The sequence below is a fragment of the Aythya ferina genome (assembly GCF_964211825.1).
Source record: "Aythya ferina genome assembly, chromosome: 13".
In the NCBI taxonomy this organism is placed as follows: domain Eukaryota; kingdom Metazoa; phylum Chordata; class Aves; order Anseriformes; family Anatidae; genus Aythya; species Aythya ferina.
Genome location: NC_140311.1, coordinates 9529093 through 9550617, shown reverse-complemented (window position 1 = coordinate 9550617; position 21525 = coordinate 9529093). Strand labels below are relative to the sequence as shown.

The 21525-nt window shown below is 59.9% G+C and overlaps 1 protein-coding gene across 7 annotated transcripts in view; it reads right to left on the bottom strand.

Moving 5' to 3' along the window:
* The window catches only part of DLG3 (discs large MAGUK scaffold protein 3), a 74041-nt gene that overhangs the window by 21885 nt on the left and 30631 nt on the right, over positions 1-21525 (bottom strand). For 6 of the 7 annotated variants that reach the window (XM_084534481.1, XM_084534484.1, XM_084534485.1 and 3 more), the window contains 9 exons: positions 17396-17449; positions 12301-12351; positions 9467-9591; positions 8829-8998; positions 8503-8639; positions 8216-8360; positions 7918-8077; positions 3912-4068; positions 2945-3047 (listed from right to left, as the gene is read on the bottom strand). In XM_084534481.1, coding sequence (XP_084390607.1) covers positions 2945-3047; positions 3912-4068; positions 7918-8077; positions 8216-8360; positions 8503-8639; positions 8829-8998; positions 9467-9591; positions 12301-12351; positions 17396-17449 — 1102 coding nt within the window. The remainder of the gene's footprint in view (positions 1-2944; positions 3048-3911; positions 4069-7917; positions 8078-8215; positions 8361-8502; positions 8640-8828; positions 8999-9466; positions 9592-12300; positions 12352-17395; positions 17450-21525) is intronic. The other variant, XM_084534487.1, reaches the window with a different exon arrangement.

Below are 21525 nucleotides of genomic sequence, written 5' to 3'. Positions count from 1 at the left end.
GCAGGTAACCTCCAGCGAGCAGCACTTCTGTCTCTGCTCACTGGCTCATATCCACCTTGCCTCTGCATCCTGGAAGGAGAGCTGCCGCGCGGCAGAAACTCGCCCGGGAAAGCTGCCCGCTGCACAGCAGGGAGGTGAGCGCCAGGAGCTCTTACTAATCCCCACCTCCCCGGCACTCCCACAGCAGCCAGGCGCTGGACGTGTTCGGGACACACTTATCAAGATCGAAAATATGCAACAGGTGAACTCGCGCCTCTCGTCCCAAGTGCCACCGCCTTGCTGCTGCTGCAAGAGGTCCCGCTGCGGGAGCCTGACGCCAGGAGGAGCAGCGCTTTGTTATTTCCACCTAGCAAGGTGGTGAAGCAACGCCCTGCCTGTGCCCTTGTGGCCCTTCCTCCAGAGCTGGTCCCACGCAGGTGCTCCTGGAGAGGGGCTGAGCCCGCAGGGCACAGAGCAGCCCCCCCCCCGTGGCCCCAATCCCCTCCCAGAGGAACCTTTGGCCTCTGCATTCTTCCGCGAGAAAGCCCGAAGGGATTTCAGCTGCCCAGGTTTCAAAGCGTTGGGATTAGACATCCACAGGGCCATTGTCTGCCACTCTCCCTGCCTCTCCACCCTCGCAGTGGAAAAGGCATCCTGTTTTCAATAGCGCTGGCTTCAGCTCCGCACGGGCTAATGCTCACTGTGATCCCCCAGCTCATTTCCCTGCAGAGCTGCTGTTTCTATGGCAAACAAGCCCAGCAAATGGAGCTGGCACACGGCAGCAGAGCCAGAGCGCGATGGAGCCGCTCCCTCCCTCCCTGCTCTCTGCTGCAGCCCCGGCAATCGTGCTTTTTCCTTGCGTCCAGAGCACAAAGGGAGAAAGCGCAGTGAGAGCGCGGAGAGCCGCATCAGAGAGAGATCCCTGAGCGTGCACAAAGCCCGGTGCACGTGCACGGCTTTAGGCACACAAACGCCTGCCTGGCTCAGGCTGGATCCGGCCATCAGCAGATCCCGGGGACCTTTCAGCCGCAGGCTCCAGCCCGGCGCCTGTCACACGTGAGATCTGCAATCTGCTCCATCGCTCCTCTTCAGCGAAGCGTTTTACTGCCCTGAGTCCACGCACCTTTGAGCTGGGGGGGTCAAAGTACAAACACCGCCCAGGCACGGAGAGCACGGGCCCAGGGCACGCCGTGCTGCACGCTCAGATGAGCGGCACTGAGCACAGAGGTGCCGAAAGCTTGGCAACTTCTGGAAGTCGCTGCGAGGTCTCGGCAGTTCCCTGTTAGCAGCCAGCTCGGAGGAACGCCACCGCTTGGGTTTTTGTGTTTTAAAGCGAAGGAAAATCAAAGCCGCGCTCCACGGGGCTTCAGGAGGTGTAATTGCCAAACCTGAGCGCTTGTGATAACAGCGGACAAAGTTCACAGGGAGAAACGCTCCGAGGAAGGAGCTCTTCCAAACAGCTCCGAGGCAGCAGCACACGGAGCGGCCTCCTTGCAAGACAGCTTGGGGCTGCGCCAGGCACGGGTGCTCAGAAGAGAGGCAGGACCGTGACTCCAGCCGTCCTTCCCCGGCTCTGTCTTTGCTCTCCTCCACTCCCAACCACTCCCGGGACCCCACCGGGAGGGCACCTAGTCCACGAGGCTTATGCAAGCGGCCTCGCTGCTGCCTCGAAGCCGCACGGAGGTTAGACCCTACAGCAGAGCACAACTTGAGCACGTGCGCGTTTATCCAGCACCCTGTGCAAGCCCTGCCCCTGCTCACACACAGCAGACAGAGGAAAGGCAGCCCTCCACGTACGGATTCGCTCCTCAGAGCCCCTTCTGCTGGGCCCTCAGGACCTGCCTTTGGCTAGCAACACCTCACGCCCTGTTTTCAGGCTGGGTTTGCTGCAGCCAGGCTCACGCTCCGCTTTGCATTGCTATAGGTGCGATTCCCTTCTGCACAAGCAGGTCGTGCTTTTGGGAAGCCAGCACAGCCAGCACGCTCACTGCAGCCACTGCTCCCCTTGGGGCACCCACAACCCAGCTCCCGCTCTTCCACCAGCACAGCCCCGTGCCCTGCACGGACAACACAACCACTTGGCACCACGCACCCACACCTCAAGGGGATGCTGGCCCCACCAGCCCCTTCCCCACAGAGCTTGGGGTGCCCAACACAGCCCCGGGGGGCCCCCAAGCGCCTTGAGCCAGCGCCTGGGGGGGGTCACAGCGACCTGTGCCCCGTGTCACCCAGACACCACCCGCGTCCCCCCCGTGCCGGAGCTCACGGAACAAGCGGCACCGGGGACAGCAGAGCCGGGAGCGCTTCCTGGAAGCGAGGAGGAGGGGAAAAAAAAAAAAAAACCCGAGCAGCCCAAGCGCTCCCCCGGCTCCCCGGGCGGCGCTACCGGCCCCGCTCCCTTCCTGCCCGGCGGGATGCGGAAGCGGGGCCGGGGGGGGGGTGCAGCGGGGGGCGGCCGGAGCTTGGCCCGGCGGCGGCGGCGGCGCTCGGGGCCGCTCTTTGTCTGCTGCGGGCGGCGCTGAGCGGTGAGGGCGGCCCCGGGGGGGTCCCCGCCCCGGGTAGGAGCCCCCCGGGCCCGGCTGTGCCCGGGATATGGAGGGGGGGGGGGGACGGGGAGCGGGTCCGTGCTCACCTGCGGAGGGCGGGAGGGAGGCGGCGGCGGCGGCGCCCCGGCAGCAGCCCCGGAGCCGCCCGGCCCGCACACACAAAGCCGCGCAGGCACCGCCGGCGGGACGGCGGGGACACGCCCCCTCCCGCCGCGCCGCCCAATCGGAGCCCGCGCTTGCCGCCGCGCCCCGCCCCCCGGCTCCGCTCCCAGCCAATCCACGCCCCCTCCCTACCCCGCCCCGCCCGCTCGGCGCGCCACACACGGCCACGCCTCCTTCATTTACATAGACCACGCCCTCTAATTTGCATGTGGCGCGCCGCCCCCTCCCGGTGCCGGTGCCGGTGCCGGTGGCGGTACCTTCGGGCCGGTACTGCGCGATGATGGTCACCGTCTGCCCCGCCCGCTTCAGCGCCGCCGCCGCCTGCTCGTGGGTGGCGTTGCGCAGGTTGACGCCGTTCACCTGCCGGGACAGCGCGGCTCCGTCACACCGGGACAGCCGCTGCACCGCCCTAACGGTGCTCCCGGTGCCCCCGTCACCCAGGCCCTGCTCCGCCATGTGCCTGTGGTACCATCACCCCGCCTGGTACCCACACCCCTGGTACTGACACCCCCAGTACTGACACCCCCAGTACCAATACCCCTGGTACCGATACCCCCAGTACCTACACCCCCAGTACTGACACCCCCAGTACCCACACCCCCAGTACCAATAACCCCAGTACCAACAGCCCCAGTACCAACACCCCCAGTACCATCACCCCCAGTACCAATACCCCCAGTACCCACACACCCAGTACCAATACCCCCAGTACCAACACTCCCAGTACCATCACCCCCAGTACCAATACCCCCAATACCAAAATCCCCAGTACCGACACCCCCAGTACCAATACACCAATACCCCCAGTACCAACACCCCCAGTACTGACACCCCAGCACCAATACTGACACTCCCAGTACTGACACCCCCTGTACCAACACCCCCAGCACCAACACCCCCAGCACCAGTACTGACACCCCCAGTACCAATAACCCCAGTACCGACACCCCCAGTACCAATACACCAATACCCCCAGTACCATCACCCCCAGTACCAACACCCCAGCCAGCACAGAACCGGGGCTGCCCACCCCACCAGCCCCTGCTCCGTGCCAGAACCACACCGGCAGGGAACCACAGGGCCCCGCACCCAGGGACCACGGCCACACCAGCACTGAGGGATGGATGGTGCTGAACCACGTCCCCACAGCCCCAGTACCCTCAGACATGGGTCTGCCCCATGCCCGGTGCCCGGTGCCTGTCCCTCCCCGCCGGGCCAACTCACCGAGAGGATGCGGTCTCCCCTCCGCAGCTCCCCGCTGAGGTCGGCAGGGCCTCCGGCCAGGATGAAGGACACGAAGATGCCCTCTCCATCTTCCCCCCCGACAATGTTGAAGCCCAGGCCGGTGGAGCCTTTGTGCAGGATGATTTTCCGGGGCTCTCTGGAGGGACAGACAAGGGACATGGGGACGTCAGGGTGAGGAGAAGCAACGCGGGTGATGGGGCCAGGGGAAGTGCACCGCACAACTGGAGCTCACAGTGACACAAAGCAGAGCACACACAAGGACAGAGCATCAGCCAGGAGCATCACGCACAGCATGGAGGCACCGGGAGCCCAGGCACTGGGGACGGTGCCAGGACAGGGGAATCGCAGCCCCCCGCACCCTGCACGGCCCTCGTGCCCGCAGCCGCACAGACACACACGGCGCAGCCCCGCACGGCTCAGCGGCGGCACACCAGCAGCCCTGAATTTTTCAACGATGACTTAATTCTTCTGCAGTTCAAACAATAGGCAGGCACAGGCAGAAAGACTGCCTGGCATCGCAAAAATCCAGCGCCGATTTTTCAGCTAGGAAAAAAAGAAGCGCGATAGGAACGGCGGCAGCTCCCAGCTCAAGGGCTGCGTGAAAAGCACAAGGAACGAGTGACGCCAGCGAGCGCACCCTGGCAAAAATGCACGGACCGACAGCAATTGCCAGCTCACGTGGCATCAGGGACCATCGGTGTGTTGGCTCGGTGACCAGCATGGATGGGTTGGATATGGGGTAGGTGCTGCAAGGCCAGGGAGCTCAGCATCCTCGCCCACCCACGTCCTCCGGGACGTGGTAGAAGTGGTGCCAGTGCCTCAGGCAGCACCGTGGCACTCGCGGTGGATCCTACAATGCTGGCAGCCCCGTGCTGAGGGAAGGCTGGGGCAGGGGGCTGCTCCCCGAGCTGCTGCGGCAGGTAGGAAGATGTGGGCACCCAGGGGAATAACGCTTGGCTCAGCAGCCAGCACGCAGGCCTGCAGCCCGGCAGCGTTCTCCCAGGTGATTCTCGCAAGAAAATGTCTTCTTCATCCCCCCCGGCCAGCCCGGAGCATCAGTGCCGTCACCTGGGCTGACGGGGGAAGGTTTTGGTGCTCTCAGCACTGCAGGCGGCAGGATTTGCCTCCAGGGACCCAAGCCAGCACCCCAGGAACCTTCCCTCCCCTTTGGGGAGTCCCGATGGGCTGAATGTCACTCAGACAGCTCGGGCTGCCACCTTATAAGGAGCAAGGGCAGCAGGAGACAGACAGACAGACAGACAGACAGACGGGAAGGACACCCAGCCCTGCCTGACCCTCCCGGCTGCGAGCAGCTCCTCTCCCCGTGCCGCGTACCCTCCCGGTACCTCTGCTCGCACTTGCTCCCGTGGCCCCGCTGCTGCCTGGCAGGGGACGGGGGTGGCTGTCCCCGGTAGGACATGGAGGAGGAGACGTTGACGGTGAACATCGCGGCGTGGCGGGGCCGGGGGGCAGGAACGCCCCGAGCTCTGCACCCTGCGCCCTTTCTCTCTGCCTCCCGCCTGGCGCGGCAGCGGGGCACGCGGCTTCCCGGTCCCATACCCACACCCTGGGTTTTTTTAGAAGCACGACAGGGATGCAGGCTTTGGCGCCTGCTAGACCCAGTGGGCTTAACCCCTTCCTGCCCCCCGCTGCGCATCGCTGGGCACCTCTCCCTCTCTCCCTCCAACGCGGAGGCACAGCAGCATCGTAACCCCGGCCTGCGCCAGCTCTGCGTGGCAGATGCAGCAGGGGCTGAACCTTGTGTCCTCCAGAAAATGCTGCCTGAATCCTTACAGCCTCTGGACATGTTTGAGCTCGGAGCTCAGCAGAGCTCAGGACTCGGGTTGGGATGCGCTGGGTCTGGGGGGGACCCAGAAGACCCCATGCAGACACCAGGAGGCTGAACCCCTGGGATCGCTGTGTCCCACGGAGGCTCAGCACCACATCCTGGGGCTGCCACAAGCACCTGGCTCTGCTGCTGAGCCCCCAGCTCCTCGCTCCACTGCTGCTTTTGTGCTTTTGTGGCTGGGAGCCTGCCCAGCCTCCGGGTCTGAGCAGTGCCTTGCTCCTGGAGCCTGCTCCTTTGCCCCCGCAGCGTTGGTGGGGAGGCTGTGGGGCCAGGCAGGTGCAGGGGGCTGCCAGGGGCAGGGAGGGCTGCAGCTGTTTGTCCCTCTGCAGCAAATCCTTGCCTGGGGCTAGAGATTTTCCTGAGGAAGAAATAGGTCAGGTTTCTGGGTCTGCAAGCCCGTGCTTCCAACCAGCCGATGAACTCGCTCGGCCCCTTGCTTTTTGCTGCTGCCCTTGAGGAAGCGTCCCCAGCATGGATGAAGACAGATGGTAGAGAGGCACCACAAGAACCAAGGAGAGGAAATAAAGCCCCAGGCAGGTAAGTCGCTTATCCCAGGTCTCAGTCACGGTACGCACTCCAGGCATCCAGAGCCGGACAATGTTCCTGCAGATGGATCCCACGCTGGACACTGCGGCATTGACACCTTGACCTGGGCACGCAGCGGGGCTGCGCCAGCTCTGGATGTCCGTGGTGCAGCTCATGGGGAAGCAGCTGCTCTGCTCCCAGGCACTGCAGGACACGAGGGTCACTGGGGACACGTATGAGGAGCGGCTGAGGTCCCTGGGTTTGTTCAACCCCAAGCAGAGCAGGTTGAGGGGAGGCTTCATGGCAGCCTCAGGAGGGGAGCAGAGGGGCAGGCGCTGAGCTCTGCCCTCTGGGAACAGTGACAGGACCCAAGGGAACGGCATGGAGCTGGGACAGGGGAGTGTCAGGCTGGGGGTTAGGGAAAGGTTCTGCACCCAGAGGGTGATCAGGCACTGGGACAGGCTCCCCAGGGCAGTGGTCACAGCATGGAGTACAAGAAGCATTTGGATAATGCTCTCGGATACACGGTCTGATTTTTGGGTGGTCCTCTGTGGAGCCAGGAGTTGGACTCAATGATCCTCGTGGGTCCCTTCCAATTCAGGATATTCGATGACTCCATGATTCTACGTCCCTGCTTGCAGCAGCACGCGTGCCTGCAGGAGGGGAAGAGGCAGCAGCTGGGGCGCTGGGCTCAACACGCTGTGGTGGGGCCCTCGCAAGGCAGCACCATCCTCTAGCGGCCGCCGGCTCCTGCTGCACCGCAGCCACCGCTGCTGGGTGGTGCCTGGGTCGCAGGATGCTCTCGTCCCTCTCCGGCCCGCCAGGAAGGCCATCAGCTCGTGTGGGATCCGGGGGGATCAGGGGTCCTTGGAGGAGGGACAGATGGTGCGGTGGCGCTGGGAATCAGTCACCTTCTGTGGTGCAATACAAACGGAGAAAGCGGAGCTCCTGCAGCACAGCATCCTCCTCCCCCAGTGCCCGGGCAGCTCGTGAATGGCTGCATCCGGAGGGGAAGCAGCGCGGGGACAGGCTGTGGGACCGGTGGTATCGGTGCCGAGAGCACGCAGGAGACGTGGACCCGGATGGGGCGAGCACTGCAGAGGTCGTGGTGCACAGCAGGGCCCACCGAGAGGCGAGGAAGGGATGGGGTGGACGTGATGGCAGGGGCTCTCCATGACGACCTGCCTGATGCCCGATGGCACGTCAGGGTCTTCTGCTCTGGGATCCATCGGTGTCACAGAACGGGACCGTCCCAGCCCGGATGAGGCTGCAGCCTCGCTCATAACCACGGAGCCAACCCTGGTCCTGACCCAAGCATCAGCCCTAAACATGCAGCTGGAGCCCAACGTCCAGCCCTGGATCACTGCTCATCGCAGCACCTGGGCGGAGGACTGGGGTCCCAGGCTTGGGGAGCATGGGGAGAGGAGCTGTGCTAGGACCGAGAGCTGTGCCCCCCAGCCCCTCACCCCCTGCATGGCACCCACAAACAGGGGCTGTCAGCCACGGCTGAGGCTCTGCACCCTCTACAGCAGGGTACGGGGATGAGCTGAGGGAGAGAAAGGGAAGGAAGAGAAGGGGCAGGCTCTGAGGATGCCCGTGCCTGGCTCTCACCTGGTGAAGTCGTCGTCCCCAATCATGTGCCGAGGGATGGGCGAGTACCTGGAGGGGGTCACTTGCGGGGGGACGGTGTAGGCAGGTTTGTTCTCCACGCTGCCCAGGTAGCCCAGACTGGAGTTATGGCTTATGTGGTTGTCAGCCAAGGCTGAGAAGGCTGCAGGAGAGGAGACGCGCATCAGGAGCAGAAATTGGCTTCAACACGGATGGCAGAGACACGTTCCCCATCCCTGCTGTGCCATCCCCCTCCCGGCCCCGCAGTGCCCCGGGGCTGCCCCACGGGCAGCGTACGTACTGCTGGCGTAGTCGGGGGGCGCGTACATGTCGTTGAGGTGCAGGCTGCCGGGTTTGGCCACCTTCAGGTACACCATGTCCGAGGTGTTCTTCAGGGCGGCCACCGCCTCCTCGTGCCGCACGTCCTGCAGGTTCGTGTTATTCACCTGCCGGGGGCAAGGGGGGCGGTGAGATGGTGGCTGTCCCCTCCCGCAGCACCGTCCCAGCAGGGATCCCAGGAAAAGGGACCAGGGATGGGCACCGTGGCACTGCGGGTGCCTGGCTGCCCACCGCAGGCGCGGGGCTTACCGCCAGCAGCCGGTCCCCGATCTGCAGGCGCCCGTCCTTCTGGGCAGCGCCTCCCTCGATGATCTTGGTGATGTAGATGCTGTTGTCCCCGGGGATGTGTTGGTTCCCGATGCCCCCTGCGATGCTGAAGCCCAGTCCTGGGGATGAGCAGGAGGGGAGAAGGGGGTGAGGGACCCTGCTCGCAACCCAACAGGCCACCTTCTCACTGCCCAGCCGCTATGGGCTTCGCTGTGGGGCTGCCCCACACCCTGCGCCACGTAGCATCCCACCCTGCAACGCTGGGGCGGACACCCAGGGGACACCCCACAGCAGCCCGTGGGACTCACCTTTGGGTCCCTTCATCAGGTTGACCTCCATGATGGTCTCCGGCGGGGGCTGCCGGCGCCGCACCACGAGCCGCACCACGGGGCCCGCTTCCTTCAGAGCCTCCACGGCTTTGCTGTGCACCACCTCGGAGACGTCCACGTCGTTGACTCGCAGCACACAGTCATTCACCCTGCGGGTACAACGTGGCCCTGAGCTCCCAAGAACCGCCAGTCCGCGCTACCACAGTCATCTCTGCCACCCTCCTCTGGCTGTGAGGACCCTCACGTGAAGGGGGAACTGCTTGAGCTGGCCAGATCCCACTCTTTGGGACGAGGAGGTTTGCAGGAGTAAAAATGTGGGGTGACAGCGGGGTCCCTCCCCAGGGGGCGGAGGCAAAGGGGGAGGCAGTGAGGCTGGTCCCTGTGCTGTCACCCTACTGGAGAAGGGAGATGGGGGAAGGATGGATCCTGCCCCAGGACGCACAGGGAAGGAGGGGAGCCAGAGCCAGGGAGGGCAGGCAGGATGCTGGTGGCAGGGGGATCCCTGCAGAGGTGACCTGGCCATGGGTAAGGGGCTGGGAGGGAGCAGGGGTGGGAGCTGACCAGTGGGGCAGATGGAGTCAGGATCCGGGGTGACCCCCCCAGCCTCATACACTCACCCCAAACGTCCGTCCATGGCTGCCGCTCCCCCGGGGATGATTTTGGTGATGAAGATGCCCGGGTCATCTGGAATGTGGGGGTTGTCGATCCCTCCTGCTATGCTGAAGCCGAGGCCGGAGTTACCCTGCGGGAAACCACAGGCGGCGGCTGTCCCATGCGGCCACTTCCTCGCTGGCAGCGCCGGTCTGACAGCAGCGAGCCCCCCTTACAGCATCCCCCCTGCTCCGGGAGGGCAGCGGGTGCGTGGCTGAGGGGAGGCCGGCGCTCGTCAGCCCCGGGTGCTGGGCGCTGAGCACCCAACAGATGGAGCGGGAGCGTGGGAGCCGCCAGGACCTCCTTCGCCGCCACGTCTCTGCCGAGAGACTGAGGCAGGCAGCGCGCGGGGGGACGAGGGGGTGGTCCTTGGCGGAGAAAACCTCCCCTCGCTGGCGGCTCCCCAGGAGGAGACACCGATGGCACAGCCCGTGCGGAGAAACGGGGCTTGGACCCACCACCAGGATCTGTCCCCTGCACCCCCCGAGGCTCAGGGTGCCGCTGGCTGGCGGCTGCTGCAGTGCTGCGCTGGGTCTCGACACCGTGAAACGAGCGGCTCCCTCCTCAGCCCCGCAGTGCTGGTGCCAAACTCTGCACCAGGGCAGCGGAGGGGGCTGTAGGGATGGAGATGAAGCCTGAAGAGGAAGGAGGGAGCCACGCCGTGCCCCTGTCCTGGCACACTCACTGTGTCCCAGCAGCATCCCACCATCAGCAGGCACTTCTGCCCAGCCCCGCGCTGCCTGCCCTGCTCGCGGGACCCCACTCGGTCACACACTTAGGGCCACTGCTTCCCCTGCCGTGCCTGATGCAAGTGGACAATTACTGATTTATTTTTTTTTCCTGCTCTGCCTTGAAAATCAGATGGCTTGTTGCCTTGTTTTCTCATGCGGAAGAGCTGACACTTAGTCACATCCTACTGTGCCCGCCTCACACACACAACTGTGCTCAGGCCAAGCACTGCCCCTGCTGCCCAGGGCCCCCGGGGTGCTGCTGCTCACCCACAGGTGACAGGGAGCTCTGGGAGCCCCCTGATGGACCCATGGCCAGGAGGGCTGCACTAGGACACCAGGAGGTGTGGCTGCCTAAAGTGGACTCCTGACATTGCCTCTGTCCGGCTCTGGAAGGGTGCTCTGAGATGCTGGCTAAGAAAGCTGGGAATGATGCAGGAGGGGGTTGGTTTTATTCTGATAAACCAGAAGAAATCAAGTTCAAGAGATTTCTTTGCTGGCATTGGGGCTGCTGGAGACGTGGGGGGCAGCACCTGCCACAGACACGTGCAGTGCCCATCAACCCACTGCCATGCTCCTCTGCGGGCACAGCTCCCTTGGTTATTGCCCCCAAATGCTGCTGCCTTTGCCCTTTACAACAAAGACAGGGATTAATCACAGAGAAGCGATGCTGGGATGTGCTGGGGTTGTCTCTGGGAGCTGAACATCCCAGCAAGGGGACAGTCTCTCACCTGCAGGTGGCAAGGAGCTCCTCCTGCAAGGAGATGGGGCCGCAGTGGACCCACCGGGCCCGGGGAAGGGGACAGACATGAGTCAGGTCTGTGCTGGTCCTGGCACTGCATTTCCATTGTGGTTTCTGGCTGCCTGGAGCCGGGCAGCAGACCCCTGCAGCAGCAGAGCAGTGAGAGCTGCACAGCAGCCTGACCCTGCCAGCCCCAGCCGGCTGTGGGCTGAGGATGCTCTGCAGCATCCCCGAACACAAGGCTTTTGCCTCTACAGAGGGCTCGGAGCAGGCAGCATTCAGCCCAAAAAGGAAGCATCCCCTGGGCTCGTTTCGTCAGGCACGCTGGGGAAGCGGTGGGTGAGGCTGCAGCCCCAGATAACCTTCCGTCCACCCACCTCCGTGATGCAGAGCCGGGGGGAGGAGGGGGATGACTAAAGGCACAGGAGAACGAGTGATGCGTCTTCCCCTGCGCTGCTGGCCAAGCAGCGAGGAGGAGGCCGTCGCCTCGCTCGTGCTGCTGTGCCAGGCGATGGAGGCCCTGCACGGGGTGGGACAGGGCTGCCCCCCAGCACGCAGCACAGAGCTGGGGCTGCGGAGCCCTGCGCTCATCCCGTGGCGCTGCCTGACCCCGCTGTGCCCACGCCTCGGAGCAAAGCTTGGGGCAGCTTTTCCTGCTCCCTCCCCATCCCTCCTGCGCGCAGGGATGCAGCCTCTGCGCCACCCGCTGCTCCCAGCACCAACCCCGTCCCCTGTGGGAGCCGATTTTATGGGCTGTGGCGCAGCACCCGGCGTCAGCTCTGCGTGGCCAGGGTCTCACCACGAGATGGGGGAAGGCGCAGGCTGGAGCCCCCCCTCCACCGCAGTCTGGGCTACGAGAAAACCTGTCCTCGCTGCTCAGCATCACCAGGCTCAGTGCCCCGCGGCGAGGCAGAGCCAGCCACTGGGGCAGGGGGGCGGCAGCCGGGCGAGAGGCGAGAGACAGAAACCCCCCCGCGTGCGCGAGTGCAGCTCCTTCTGCCTCCATTTTCCAGCGAAGACGGTGACAAAGAGCCCCCCCCCAGCCCCAGCTCTGCGCTGGCGGGGCTGCAGGGGCGAGGGTGCGAATGAGGGAGGTGAGGGAGAAACCCTCCTCCCTCCCTTCTGGAGGGGTGCGCGGGGGGAGCGGCGAGCCCAGCCCTCTGCTGCGGGGGAAGGAAAGCCAGACACCCCCAAACCCCTCCAGGGAGGGGAGCAGAGCCCCCCCCCCCCCCGTGCCCATCAGTTTTGGGGAGTGTTTTGGGGTGAGTGGGGGCTGCCTGTGGGGAGGGCACCCGCATGGTCGGCACCGTGCCGCCCGGCCAGCACTTACCCTTTCCAAGACGATCTCCTCGTATTTAAACATCCCATCGCTGCCGTTCACCTAGGGAGAGGGAAAGAGCGCGTTAGGGCTCCGCATGCATCCCGGGGCACTGGAATATGGAGAATCCACCCCAAAACCCGTGCCGTCACAGCTGACAACCTCAAATGCAGTTGTGCAAGCCTGCCCTGGAATTAAACTGCTCGCTGCTTTTCTTTCTGGGCATGATCCAAAGCCCACTGACTTTAATGTACTTTAGCTCAAACCTTTTATTCTGGCAGCTCATTTTGTGAGGAATGAAAAGGAGCTCAACCAAATCCACACAAAGCAATGACGCCTTTGTTACCCAGCATGTAATTAACCTCGGGAATTCACTGCTGCAGGAAGCAAGGAAAGGGGCTTGGTCGACTGGAAAAAAAAAAGAAAGGTCTGTAATAACACAATGTACATCTTCAGTAGCTTATATCTTCAAAATCTTTTTGCAGCCTGGTCTTGTTAACATGGAAGATCAAGGTAATTTGGATTAATCTATTCTGTTGAATTAGCTGGTCTCAAAGGAAACAAAGTGGGATATACACCTTTCATATAGGGTGCCCCTTAAATAACAGAATGGTACAGCCTCGATGCTGCATGCCATGCTGCTCCCTGCACTCAAGAAACTCCCACAGCCATCGTGTCAAAGATGATGAAATGTAATGGTGAGGGGCCTGAACACCTCTCACACGAAGGGACAGAGAAATGTTTATCAGAAAGAAAAACAAAAGCCAAAGGGTTGCGGTTGTAGGCTCTGAAATAGCAAACCTTAAATGTGCAGGTCAAAAACTTCCATTTTCCCCATCACTAAAAACGTACAGAAAAACACGGTGGCAGTTTCAAAACGCACTCAGACACCTCTTTCACCTGCATGCCCCAGGTCATTAGAGTCAGGCCTCAGGCAGCTGCGAAGGCCTCAGAATAAGGAAGATTTGAAAACTGATTGCATGTTGAAGCCTCCAGGGTTGTTACGTGGCCACAGGACTTTGGGAGGGGCTGGCTCAAACCTCACACTTTAGGTCCCCCTGGGAGATGGGGGACCTGGCTACAGGGCTGTAAGACAGAGTGGTTTTGCCCAGGCTAAAAGCTCTTCACTGCTGCAGAGGCACAGACTGGAAGTCCCCCAGCCCGTTGTGCTTCCAGAATGAGGCTGGAGAAAGGCCGGGGCAGGGGGCCAGGCCAGCTCCAGAGCCTTGCAGGACCTTTGTTGTGCTAACTGAGATCAAGAGAAGGAGTCAGAGGCCTGAAACAAGGGAGATTCAAGTGGGACATAAGGAAAGCTCTGGGGAAAAGGAAAGCTCCAGGATGTGCTGTTAGGGTATCGACAGCTGTGGAAGCATTGTTGGGCTGGAGTCTAGCAAGGCCACCCCTCAGAAGGGCTTCAGGGGTTGGGAGGAACTCACTAGATGTGCTGGCAGACCTTCTCCCCTCCAGCTCCTGCTCTGCTCACAAATCCTGGGGGCACAGATGTTGCACCCCCTCGGCCAGCACAGGCACGGTACAGAGCAGGGGAAGACGAGTCCTCCATGGGCAGGAGCATCGCTGCCTGGCTGCGGGACCCCCCCGCCACCACTTTTCCTCCCCGTCCCACCACACTGACTAATCCTGAGTCCCCCTCACCGCCTCCCTCGCCCAAGCCCCCGGGCTCCTCTCGCCACCGCAGTTGGTGGCCCGGCGTGCGGTGCGTGGCTCTGCCTCCCCCCCAGCTTTCCAGCAACTCAGATTCCTGGCACCCGTCGCTACTACACACGTTGTCCTCTCCGCTTTGGCATTAAACGCTATTGCCACACAGACAGCCATATGCACACCCACGGCCGCAGAGGAACAGCACATACATACCTCCAGGATGGGGATGTGCAGAAAACTTTGACAATCTGTGAGCCGCAGGGAGAGCCAGCAGCGCCCGCGCCGGGAAGCACCCGGGCAGGGACCCGCGGCACGGGGTGTGGGGGCACCCGGGACACGGTCCCACAGTGCTCCCCCTCGAAACCTTGGGGTTGTCAATGCCAAGGGGCATTTCGTATTGCATTTTGTGTCACGTTTTGCACATTTCCCTGAAAATGAGCAGGGTCAGCACCTGCCCAGCACAGCGTGTGCCAGGTGAGCCGAGCCTGGACGTGAAGTTCTAGCTCTGATTACGTCTCCAAAACCCGTGCAACAGAACGCCAGTTAATTGCATAAGGAAGCCAAATGGAGACCTTAATATATACCACGTAACCAAGGGAACAAGCCAACAAAGCAAACGTTCCAGCATCGGAAAATTGAATACCAGTCACTCACTGACGGCAAAACCCGCCCGTGGCACCCACCAGAGCCACCACGGCCTGAGTGTGCCACAGGCTGCTGTCCTTGTGCTCACAGGGGGCACCCTGTGCTCCTGCTCAGCTTGCTTTGGGACCATGTCCCCTGCAACATGATGAGAAACTCTCAGGGATGCCCTGATTCCCCATCTAACTCTCTGCTGAGCTCCCTCACAATTTAGGTGCTGCCTCCCTGTTAATGGGGGGTGCAGACCTGACACATTTTGGCTCCCATCTGGGACTTGTTTGGGAGATGTCTGGCTCCAGGCTTTCATGGGGGTGTCCTGGGATGTGTCCCAGGGCCATCCCTTCCTGGGCAGGGTGAGCCTACCCCACTCTGCTTTCATTTCCCTGGGTTTCACCTGCAAAGCCCACGGGGGTGTGGGGCTCATTAGCTGTTCCCAGCACAGCCCAATCCTGAGCAGCAGCTGGTTTGTAATGGAGAAGAGTCAGGGTATTTTTTCCAAGCCCATCCCACGCAGCAAGCCCACCTGAGGCCTCAGGAAGAGGCCCCCTCTCTGGCCTTCGCTTCTCTTTCGTGTTTTGAGCAGCAGGGAAATAGTTAGCGATGATGACATTTAAATCATCAACAGAAGGCTGCAGAGTTAACACTCATTTGATAAACAGAAGAGCGCACACCTTCCAGAGCTACTGCAAGCTGTCTGCAGGCTCAGCCGGCCAACACCGCACCGTCGCACGTGGAACACAGTTTGCAATTTGCTAGAGAGTTGGGTTTTTTTCAAAAAGAAAAAAAGAAAAAAAAAAAAGGAGGCCAAATTTAGAAGGATAAGATGGGGTTCCTCAAACTAACCCAAATTGCCCAACAGGCTGCAAGAAGAATAAACCACAGGAAGAGTAATCCTCCTGCTTTCTGAGCAGGATGTGGCCCGCACCTTGCTGTTACCACGCGGTGGGGCTAGGCACCGGCACCTCGCTTTGGGTGAGGCTGCAGGTCGGGGCACACGGCCAAGCCTTTGCCAAGCCACACGACAGGGCTTTGGAGTGACCCTCCCTGCTCCCTGGCAGCAGTCTCTGCACACCCTGGGCAGAAATAACTTGTTTCAGCTCCAGAGAGGCAGCTCGGAAACACAGACAGCACTGCCTGCCATGGGAGCTGTGCTCCCGATGCTTCATCTACCCTCTAGGGACAGGGTGTGCAGAACACACCAATGGGTGAAATGGTGAGCGGCAACCTGGAGCTGCAGGTGGGTGCTTGTGTGAGCCCAGCGTGACTACAAGCTGCAGACTATCTATCCTTCAGGGGCTGCTTTTAATAGAGAAGGAATTTGATGAAGATTTTGTTGGGTTTTTACACCCTGGGAGTGCTGGGTTCGGAGCCGCAGGCAGCATAGCTGAGCTCTGGCCCCGGCAGCAAGCGGGATGCAGGGCCACAGCTCGTACCTTGTGGTGCTGCTGGTGCCACATGCTCTTGGGGATGGAGGTGGGTGGACAGAGGGACTGAAATGTGGAGCAGACTTCTTGATAAACAGCCGGGGCCAAATTCAGCCCAGCAGCTAGTCCAATGTAATCAATGGAGCTAGAACAGGAAGGAACTAGACCACATCCATCTGTTTATCATTAAGGAAAGCATTGAATAGTTAAGTAATTAAAGACTGGAAGATGTGACATTAACCCTTCCAAATACTTACTGTACCAACAGGCTTCAGCTTTTGTTTTTGTAAAAGAACTCTGTGCCAGACTCGCCACTTCACTGTGTTCTTCTGCAGAAATCCCCTGCTGTGGCTCCTTTGCTGACCTGCGGGACTGCTGAGGGGAGCCTCTGAGGTTTGTTTTCCCTGGAGCCTGGCTCCCCAGGAAGGGGGTGACAGGATGGAGCAGGGCTCGCCCTGGCTCCAAAGTTCTTTGCAAGCCATTTTTTGGCACTGAGTTTCCAGCGGGGAAGGCTGGTTTCTGCACTGGTGCCACACAAAGCAGAACATCCTTTGGGAATAACAACTGTGTTCTGCCACAGCTCTACAAGGCTGCTGGGCCCAGGACCACCATCACCTTCTTCCCAAAAACCAGGAGGATTTGACTCAGCACCTGAGGCGCTATTAAACAGCGTGTCCAGGGCTGCAGAGGGCCTGGCTGGGCCTCCCTTCCTTTTGGTAGCCCAACTGGCCCAGCACGGCTCTGATGTGCACCAAGCCTATGAGAGGCTGTGGGCTGACATCTCCAATTTGTTAGGAGGAAGGTTCGACCACCAGAAGTAACCCACAGCCTTCCACCCTGAGTTCAACGGCTAACCAAGTCTCATACAAGTCCCAGTGCTGCTTTGTTAATGTGGAAGGCAACCAAAACTTGCTGTATCGTAAGAAAAACAGGTGCAAAGCACACAGCCCTGGCAAGCCATCAACTGAGCTCCCTTTTGGGAAGAAAATGGGAGCACCCCTGAAGCACAAAGCCAGCAGAGCAGAAATCCACGCCGACCGCCCCACTCCCTCCATCCCCCCTTGCAGGAATGAGTTGCAGACGCTCTGGTGAGGGATGCAGCAGCTCCCAAACCCTCTCTGCAATGAGCCGAGGAGGAGTAGCTCTATAGCAAGCCGAGAGTGCCAAGCACACTATGGCTGCAATCACTCCCCATCACCGAGCGCTGCTCAGCTGCTGGCAGCCACGGCTCCGCTCAGCATGGCCCAGCTCCAGCAGGGTTCGGGGCTGGGATGTGCTGTGGGGACGTGGCGCGGGCCCCAGGCTCCTCTGCCACCTGGCTGGGGCCTCCCCGGGTGGAGGAGCCTTGTGGAAAAGAAGGGAAACGAAACCAGGAGACTTACAGAGAGCCCTTGTTCCAGCGAGTCTGTGTTGACGATAATGGGAGCAGGGTTGGCCTGTGGGGAGACAAAAGCGGCATGTCACCGAGCTGAGCGCCGAACCCAGCCCTTCGTGGGGCACAGCCTCACCCGGCCGTGCCACCACAGGGCCTCCAGGAGAAGGCAGCTGAGGAAGGGCTCTGCTCTTGGCCCTCCTCCACGTGCCCAGCAGCCCCGGGATGGATGTGGGGACACAGCACGGCTCGGGGCATGGGTCCCCTTCCTCTGGCCCTGTCTATCCCCCCCTCAGGCCTCAGTTGCAGGGAGAGAGACAGGGAACACCAGAAACTCTCCCAGCCTCAGCCAGAATCACACCAGCACCAAAACTGATGTGAAATCCACATTGCTGAGGGATTAGGAAATAAGAGGAGTAGAGAAGGAAGTCCTTCCGCAGGGGGATATATTGCCAGCAGACCAGCCCTGAGACCTTCAGGCACCTTGCAGCAGCTGCTGCTGTCCCTCTAAGCATGGGGGTGACCTGCTTAGGTAGGGAGGCTCCCTCAGGAGAGGCAGACGGGAGTGCTCCAGCCCCGAGGCTGAGGGGAAGGCTGCACCAGGGGGTCCTGCCATCGAGTCGAGTGGAGCCGAACCGTGCCCAGTCAAGCCATGCTGGGCTGTTCTGTGCCGTGCCGAGCTGTGCCGAGAGCTGTCCAGCGCCACAACCTCCTGAAGGTGCTGCTCCTTCCCCCAGGAGCATCCCCAGCTCGGGGAGGCTTCTCCACAAGAGCGTGAGGGAGAAGCGGCTAAAGAGGAGGAATTTCAGGCTAATACAAGGCCGACACTCCTCACCGGCATGCACCAGCAAGCCGTGCAAAATCTGGAGGGTTAGGGGTGCGCTGGGATTCACGGCATCATCCCAAGGTTGGTGTGGAGAGCAACAGCCACAGCTGGGTGGTGAAATGCTGAGAGACATGAGCTACAAGGGGACGTGAGTCCTCTGCCTTGGGGCATCACAAATATCAGTCAGGGCAAGGAGCAACTGAGACATAGTGGAGGCTAGGGTAGCAGTTAACTGGAACCACGGACTGTCCAATACTGCTGGTTGCACAGCCCGGTGGCCTCTCTAAATCTATGAGACTTCCTCAGGAGCAGACTACGGCCTCGCTGCCCTCCTCTGGTATAAATCTCCCTGATGTCGACCTACCTCCTTCCACAACCCAGCACTGCATTCCCCCCCTTATCCTGATTTAGCTGGCGGTATTTCTGGACTTTTCGCTCGTGGTTTTGTAGGTGGGAGAGTTAAGGGTCAGCTGGATTATAGTTTTGGTCTTGCCCAGAAAGGTTCTGCTCTCATAAGGATGGGAGCAGGAGGTAGTTAATTTGATTTATTCAGATGCTTTCTGATCTTTCCTGCAGCTGTAACTATTGGTTACAAACCCATAGTTTTTATGGCAATTAATTCTCTAGCTCAGGCAAATATGACCACTTCCAAGCTCTCCTGCCAAACCCCTCCCACACACGTAAGAGAATCACAATTTTCAGGTCCAATGTCTTGGGATCTCCATGGCCCAGAAGCAGTGTTAAGCTGGGAATATCCCCTCTCTGGCAGTACACAGTCCTTGTATTTAATCCAGATAATTTGTGAGATAGCATATATTAAACCTGGCACTGGCTTTTATTAGTCCCCAGTGCAATTCTAGGAAGGGATTCCACATTTCAAGGCAAAAAAGCAGCACTTCTACTGCCAGCAATTAACAAACGGTGGATGTTTGAACCTTGGTGTGCCAGAGGCCAGCTCTTATTAGATGAGTTTCCAGGAAGGATGCAGAAGAGGCAGCCTAAGTAAATGCAGTCCATCACGTGCCCCCTGATTTACGACATGAATTCAACCCCACAAATGATGCTTTGGATCCCTCCCAGGGAGAAGTGCTCTGTATGATAATGTTATAGAGGCGTTTGCAGGTCCAGCCTGAGTCCTCCAGTGAGCCCCACTGCAGTCTCTTTGTTGAATTACTAATAGCCCACAAATCACACATCGCATTGCCTCACTCACACAGTGGTGAGCCCTAAGGACATATTTTGTCTAGCCTGCCCGCTGCGCACTGAGCATCCTTTGCAGCCATTCCACACTAGTGATTTTTACATCTCAGAATACTGCTAGGAGCACAATTTCCCACTCAGGCTCCAGATGGGACCCAGGAGATGCTGAATGAGAGTGGCTGCTTAAAACGAAGTCGCACATGGTCAGAAGGAATTCAGACCAGGAAATCCCCGTTTGCCTCCTGTGGCCAGCTATTCCAGCTACTACAAGAAAGGTGATTAGATTTTAGCTCTGACTTCCACTTCCCAATATCCCAACATTTGCACCTTGCCTGGGAGCATAGGCTCCATTTCTCTAGGCCCCAGCGACCAGGGAAATCTCAAATCCTGACCTTCAAACCTCACCCCCTTCAATGCTATTCCCTTCAGCTCCTGTTGCTGCCCAGATTTTCCCAACAGCTGTCCTCTGCCTCGCTGGCTTTGTGCCTCGATCAATCTCTCCGCATATGTGCGGTGACCCCCCTTGCTCCCCAAGGTCCTCCTTGAGTCCCACCTTCCCTGCAGCCTTCAGACACTGAGCTGGAGGATCCGTGCAGCTTCTGCCTGGTGGAGGGAGGCTGGGGCACCTCCAGCTCCTCTAGGCTTCGGTGGTCATGCTGCCGTGTGGTGAACGCCGTAGGGCTTGGACCTCTTTTCACTTGTAAACCGCCAAGCACCAGCAGGGCTTGGTAAATAATAATAGCGTGATGAAGCGTTTTAGATGGAAGAGATCTGACAGCCCCCATTGAATGTGACCTGAATGCACAGCCCTGTTCCCTCTCCTCCCTGCATGCGGCAACCCCCTGCTCCTTAGGGCATAAATTACTTACCGTTCCCTATAGAATTGAGGGCATGGTTAATTCACCAGCATGTCCCTGCTGCCCAGCAAAAAATAACGATGATCTCTCTCCTGCCCTGGCTAGCAGAGGGCTTGGTAAATGTGCCTGCCTGATGGAGGAAGGCAGAGGCTTGTCAGCCCAGGGGCACTAGTGCCAGGCACCAGTGGGCAGTCAAGCTCCAACTATTTTTAGTGCATCACCCCTTTGCCTCCGTTTCTATTGGTATCATCTGCCGGGATGAAGGTAGGATTTGCAAAACGTGACAATTTTCCAAAACTTCCAACTGAAAGAAAAGCTGCAATTAAATGCAAATGGAGGAGGATTGTTAGCGTGCTACAGAGGGAGCAAGGCTCATCCTGCAGCATTCCCACAAGGACTGGGTCGGTTCTGAACTGGAAGCCCAGGCTGTTCTCTCCATGCTGATATCCCCAAGATTTGCATCAGGTTCACATCCTCCGCAGATCTGGCACAGGGGCCGGCCTGCAGAGGTCAGGAATTATGTACCTCCTCCAGACAAAATAAATGTGCTGCAGACCGCTGAGACCTGCTGCAACTGGATTGTGCCCACACACAAACCCATCTCCATCTCAGCCAGCAGCAGGGCTGAAGCAGAAGCCTCCAGAGCTGACAAATTCATGTCTGGACGCACAGAGCTGGCCTCTGCAGGAGGTCCGCATGCCCTGGGTGTCACACACAAAGGGGTGCACGACACAGAGCGGCTATTTGCTACCCTCAGCTTGTGCATAAGAAGCCAAGCACTAACTTATCTGCTTGAGTTTTGCAACGTTCCCAGATTGGATCAGAGTGAAAAGTCTATCTGCCTTTTAATATCCTTTCCTTTATATCATCTCAGGTATAATAGCAACACTCAGAAGGAAATGGCTCTGGAGATAAGTGGAATTCAGTCTTTACATCCTTTTAAAAGCTCTCAGGGGCAGAGACCAAGTGGGGACATGCCCAACAGAGGCATCTGAACTGAGTGGACAGGCTGGGCTGCTCGTCGCCAGGCTCCATCTGCTTTGTGTTTTTTAGTTGCTGTTTTTTTTTCTTTCTTTTTTTTTTTTTTTTTAAGGGTGTAAAATCTTGGTGAAAGCTGTGCATGTGCAGCGTGGAGAACAGCTGCTGCAGGGCAGGGCCCTGCTGTGAGCACGCAGGTCCTGGCACAGACGGATGCTGGGGAGCGGTGTCGGCGGGGGATGCGCGGGGAGCGGGGTCACACCACGCTAACCCACGGAC